Here is a 6,000-nt window from a genome sequence, read left to right on the forward strand (position 1 = left end):
AATAGGACAAAGCCAACTTTTGTAATCTCTTCAATAATATAATCCGTTGTCAAGTAGGTACAAACATTATCTCACCAATGTCAAAAAAAGAAAAAATAACTTGCAAGTCCAGGATAAGTCAATGACCCACAACTAGATATGTAGGATTCGCACTACAGTTTAGATATTACATTGTCAATTAAAATCATTAGAATTCCAACCCCACAGTGGTAAAAATATCTAAGACTATGAAATAAGATTTCTAAAATTTATAAACCTTGAGAACTATTGCAAAATCATTTTAAAGAAATGAATTTACACATGTATTCTTTACATAAATCATACAAAGCAAATAATTTTAACATCAGCTAAAGAAATAAGGCAGCGGATAGGTGTCAATCATAATTTATAACAAGAATTAACATATTACTCAAGCACAGTATGGTCCCAACACTGCTCCTTCCAGGTTGCCATACTAGCCTCTTGAATTTCTTCTTAGCATCAATCCAACACACCTAGCAAGTCCAAAATGCAGATCTGAACCAAGGAAAAATATAAAACTTTGAAACAAAATGATATTAATTTCATTCATCCATAGCACAATACAAGTTAAAATATTACATTATCTTCTAGTGTCTTAACTGAAATACAAATTTATCAAATATTGCTAATTATGTAATATACTACATTCAGCCCACAAAAGTTAACAACTCAAAATTCAGCTACTACCAAAAGTGAGTTGACACTATATTCAATCCACAAAAGTCAACTACTATCAAAAGTTAGCAAATCAAATTTACACTACATTCAACCCAAAAAAGTTAGCTACTACCAACAGTCAAGTGACAATTATCCAATCACTAAGGTTCCTTAGGATACATCATCTTCAACAATATTTGTCGACGTAACTCAGTAGTTGGAACACCAAAAAATGCTCTCATTTTGGTTGGATCCTTAATTAGGAAGAGCATAGCATCAAGTTGGTGTTCCGTCGGTATTCCTATTTTCACCAATTCAGAAAAGACTTCATCCTCAGAGTAACAACGTGGACGTCCTCTCTCCATGATAGCAAGTCCCTCTTTAGCAATCTCATGTCCTTGCATCATAATAGCAAGTCCCTCCTTAGCAATTTCATTTCCTTGCCTTATACTTGCTGCTACATTATCAATTCCGGATTGAAAAATTTCCATCTGCTTTTCAAGCATTTCAACCATTTCAGGTGTTTTCTTCGCCTTCTTGGACGATGTCTCACATGAGTAGGAAGGAGAGACCCTTGGAGAATATGAATCTACATTTGGCATGCTAAACTCACCAAAGCAATCAATATTCTCTTCCAAATTTACGCTATCCTCTCTATCCTTTTCCCATCGACGGACTTTCTCCTTTGCACTTATAGAACCTTCACCATTTGCCCTATCCTTGGAAAACAAATCAAATAGCTTCTCATAATGGTGAATTGGAGTTCTTTTCCATTTTTTAGCATTTGAGTTTGCCTATAAAAATACAATATACACTTATTAGTATTATTATTATTATTATTACAACAAAAGACCAACACAATGTATCAACTTGCCCTAAAAAACATTTTACAATATCAAAATAAATATAACTAACCTCTATTAAAGGTTCCCACACTTCATCTTCAGCCTCAAAAAGTGCAGTAATAGGATTCCATGCAAATCCACTCATGTTCTTGAAAAGGTCATAACATGAATGGAAAGTACCTTTCAATGTTTTGATCCGATTCTTGATATTACCTTTCTCAACTGTATAACCGAACGATTCTGAACACTTTTTACACATATTTGAGAAAGCATGAGAAGTCCATATTCCATTGGGCCTATTTCCATTGTTTTGTTCCTCCAACATGACGTTAAGTAAGAAGCCATCCATGTCATCAGTCCATCTCATGTTAGTCGCTTTAGACTCATTATCAGTTTTCTTCTTCAATGTCTTAGACATTTTTAAAGACTGCATGTTAAACATATTAGTATTTACAAGATTACATACAACTATTACAAAGAAATTAATAAGATTCACATATAAATACTTCAAACAAACCAATAAAACAAAATACGACATAGCATAATGTTGCTATAAGTAAAATAGTAATTGAACATTTATCTGAAACATTAATAAAGTACACATAATAGTTGTACAAAAGCAACTATTGGTAAATGTTCAGCAATAGTCATTCCATTTGAAACTATTTCATAAAGAAAAATACATATAAGCAAGTCAAATCTCATAACATAATGAGTAAAATTATTGATCATGCGATACATAGTCATTCCACATTCTAGTTGCTATACTAGTTCGTAATATTGCTCCTCTTCTAGCATCTGCATCACTATCATTTCTATTGTTTCTAGCTTCATTATGTATGTCATCATTCGAAATCTCCTGATCAACTTCTGCAATCAACCTTTCATCCGGATCAACTCCCATAAGATAGTTGTGCAATATACAACAAGCCAAGATAATCTCAGTAACTGTATCAACTGGAAAAAAAGGTTCTGTCATTCCAGATATAATAGGAAATCGTTTCTTCAACACACCAAATGTCCTTTCAATGACATTGCGCAAAGAGGAATGTCGATGATTAAATAGTTCCTCAACATTTTCTGGGCCACGTGCTGAATACTCTTTTAAATGATAACGTACACCCCTATATGGCGCCATAAGTCCACTTCTCAGCATAAAGCCCGCATCTACTAGATAATATTTTCCTATTAAGAAAATAATTTATATAAGTAATTCACTATATATATGTAATTCTCTATATTTTTTATAAGTATGCTTTGCATTTATAAGTATACTTTGTATTTAACTTAACATTACCTCTAGGGATTATAAGTTTGTCTTCCCTACTTAAAGCGTTTTTAATTATCCTCGAGTCAGAGGCAGTCCCTTCCCATCCCGGTAAAACGTAAGTAAACCTCATGTCAAAATCACATGCTGCCAATACATTTTGAGTTGTGTACTCTTTCCTCCCTCGATATCTAGGCGCATCTTTTGCTGACACTTTTACACGAATATGTGTCCCATCAATAGCCTCTACACAATCCTGGAATTAAAGCAATCTATTAAATCAAGAAATTTTTATTCATATTAAAGCAATCCATATAGTTGCTTAAAAATATGTTTACCTTAAAGTATGGGTAAAATCTATGACTATTTCGTATCTGTTGGGGAACTTCTGCTCCATTAGGTTGTAGAAGGAACTGATCTTCTAAGTAGATGACTGCTCTCAACACATTGTGAAAATGACGGCTTATGATCTCATTAGAACGACGAAAGAAAAAGGAAACCGTACGGATTCTCTCATTATGTGCTAAAATGTAAAGAAACTTGGCTACTTGCTCTTCAATAGAAGCATTCCTAGTGTCTTTAAGACAGCCAATTCCTCGAAGAATTTCACACAACTTAGCAAAGGCACAAGGCCCCATTCAAATTATGTCTCTACATTTCCTATTGCATCTAAGTTCACTTAGTAATTCTTGCCTAACATTTTCTCTTTCCGCACTACTTTCGGTAAGTACTCTATCCACATAACGTGGACTACAATATATGCCCATCATCCATATTCCATGCACCACATGTACAAGAAGTTGCAAAATTGCTACATCTCGTCTTCTCTGCCAATCAGTCAAAAGTTGCAAACCAAATTTGTTCAATTCATGAATATTTCTTAATCGATCTTGACAATTTTCCTCCCAACTCTTACTCAAATCTTCCGGTGGACTATTATCCCAATTAGTTGAATTATCCATCTACCAAATATCCATCACAAGTAAAAAATAATCAATACATTGGTCATAATAATTACTAATTAAAGCACCTTACTCTTGTTGTTTTGTTTTTATCATCCCAAACATAACTAGCAAAGAAACACTATATATATATATAAAAAAAAAAAAAAAAACAAAAAAAAAAACTAATACACATAACTAATCATATAAGAAATTATGTCAAGCTCAAGTTCTTAATCTGAGACAAATTATTGGTGGGGAATGTTAATTGCTACTTTCTAAAATCTAGGGATCAAATTGGATATTAGTATAAACTTTAAGAACTACATATGGTTTTATCCCTTAAAAAATGTATTATTTTTTTATTCTTTTTTAGCATATACCATAATCACGACCAATTTCATAGCCATATTATATAATTTCCATCCAAAGAGAGAATGTTAGGCTTGCAAAGCCCATGATGTATCAATCATTCATAAGCAATAGGAATATGACAAAGATGTTGCCTAGAGTTTTTGTGTGTGTGTGTGTGAGAGAGAGAGCAAGAACAGTAAGGATGAAATGGACAAATGAGAATGTTGAGACCGATAATTGGATAGAATAGAAAGGATAGAATAAAATCTATTGCATTTGTAGGGTTATAGTTAGCATTAAGTGGTAAAAGTTACACGGTCATTGATGCTGTGATAAGGCTATGCAGAGTGTATTCTCAGGCTGTAAATCAAGAGTTCTGTGATGGAAATCTAGAGAAAGATAAAAACTGTGGAGAGGGGTAAGTTTGCTGTTATCATTACACACAAACTTGGATGGAAATTAACATGGATTCTAACAATCACAACTAATACCAACAGGATTCAGCAAACATGGATGAAAATTAAAATGGATTCAGCAAAACACAACCACTAATAAATGAAATCCTTAACACCAACAGATTCTAACAATCACAACTAATACCAAACAATAAAATCCACCAACTATGAACACACACAAAGGCAGGAACACATGTAAACTAAAATGCTATGCTCTGTAAAATGTAAACTATAATGCCCTATAATTCATTAAATACTAATAATTGAAAGAATAATTGATAATAGAAGTTACCAGTGGAGTAGTGGACTGAACTGACTGAAAATTTTAAGGGGAATAACAAGCACAGATACAGAGCCTCGGCCACTGACCACCGAAGTCCGAAGCAGAGGCACAGAGAAGGCGAGAAGCAGAGGAGGCAGTGAGTGAGAGTGAGAGGCGCCGAAGTCCGAAGTAGAAGAAAACAAACAATCAACACACGGATTCTTTATATATTAAAGGGAACAGAATTAAAATATATATAAATATATATATATATATATATATATATTTTGGAGAAAGAATCCAGGAAGAGAACGAAAAAAAAAAAAAAAATCGAATAGCAAAAAAAATGGAGAAGATCATACCTGTCACGGCTGGAGAGGAAATCAAAAGACCCCTTTGCTGGAGAAAAAAACAAAACGAAACTAATGAGTGCATGATAGATGAACGAATGAAAAAAAAAAAAACAAAAAAAATTTGAATGTCATACGAAACCAGAAAATCAACAAGAAAATGAGGAGTATAATGCGGACAGGAACCAAAAGATCACGTTGCAAAAAGAAAAGAAAAGAGAGCAGAACCTGGAGCACTGGACGTTTGAAGCTGAGATGAGAAAATGAGAGAAAGTGGGTTTGTGGGCAAAAGTCTTCAGCTGGGTAGGTGAGGCGTATGAATGAGGGTTGGTGGGTGGGTATTTTGGTAAAATACCAATCATGCCTGTTTCCCCTCACTGATTTTCCTCCCGATTTGGGAGGAAAAATTTTGTGGGCCCGGGAGAGAAAAGTTTCTCCCGGTTTTCCACTCCTCTGATTTTCCTTCCATTCCCAAACGGTGGAAAACTCAGTTTTCCACCCCATTTTCCCTCCTATATTTTCCATCCTCCCTATATTCCACCCATCCAAACACAGCCTAAATGTTTCACATCGCACCCATCTCTTTCAAATTTCAAACTGTTTCTACATGAAAATAATAATAAAGAAAAAAATTGAATAACTAATATAGATCTTGTAGTACAAGAAAGCAAAAAACAATCTTAATAAAAGTTTTCGAAACCGATAGTTAGCCAAGTTCTGGTGTTGTGTATTTAGTCAATATGGATAATGTTGGCGTGTTTATTAATAGGGTATCTGAACTTGATCTTAACTCTAATGTGAATTAGTCTGTTATTTGTATTTTCTCTTAACCAAAAAAAATATATATA

The 6,000-nt window shown here is 33.7% G+C and overlaps 1 protein-coding gene across 4 annotated transcripts; it reads right to left on the reverse strand.

The window, feature by feature from the left end:
- Positions 1–297: 297 nt before the first annotated feature.
- On the reverse strand, positions 298–5,456 carry LOC115975362 (putative nuclease HARBI1). 4 transcript variants are annotated; one of them, XM_031096115.1, is made up of 6 exons: positions 5,381–5,456; positions 5,165–5,201; positions 4,833–4,904; positions 3,129–3,752; positions 2,821–3,046; positions 2,173–2,708 (listed from the first exon to the last, which is right to left on the reverse strand). In XM_031096115.1, the coding sequence occupies exons 4-6, from the start codon at positions 3,426–3,428 to the stop codon at positions 2,245–2,247; spliced, it is 990 nt and encodes a 329-aa protein (XP_030951975.1). In that variant the 5' UTR covers positions 3,429–3,752; positions 4,833–4,904; positions 5,165–5,201; positions 5,381–5,456; the 3' UTR covers positions 2,173–2,244. The 4 variants fall into 4 exon arrangements, 3 of the variants coding, with proteins under 3 accessions (XP_030951976.1, XP_030951975.1, XP_030951973.1); XR_004088112.1 differs by lacking the exons at positions 2,173–2,708; positions 2,821–3,046; positions 3,129–3,752 and adding an exon at positions 298–516 and having other exon boundaries at positions 4,833–5,023; XM_031096113.1 differs by lacking the exons at positions 5,165–5,201; positions 5,381–5,456 and having other exon boundaries at positions 4,833–5,023.
- Positions 5,457–6,000: the final 544 nt, after the last annotated feature.

The sequence above is a fragment of the Quercus lobata genome, chromosome 2 (genome assembly GCF_001633185.2).
Source record: "Quercus lobata isolate SW786 chromosome 2, ValleyOak3.0 Primary Assembly, whole genome shotgun sequence".
Lineage (NCBI taxonomy): Eukaryota > Viridiplantae > Streptophyta > Magnoliopsida > Fagales > Fagaceae > Quercus > Quercus lobata.

Excerpts from the sequence above, each read along its gene's own strand:
- LOC115975362 (XM_031096115.1), bottom strand. The coding sequence starts at position 3,428 with ATGGGGCCTTGTGCCTTTGCTAAGTTGTGTGAAATTCTTCGAGGAATT. Across the intron at positions 3,047-3,128 it reads GATTTTACCCATACTTTAAG|GATTGTGTAGAGGCTATTGA; the intron begins GTAAACATATTT and ends CTTTAATTCCAG. Across the intron at positions 2,709-2,820 it reads CAAACTTATAATCCCTAGAG|GAAAATATTATCTAGTAGAT; the intron begins GTAATGTTAAGT and ends TTTTCTTAATAG.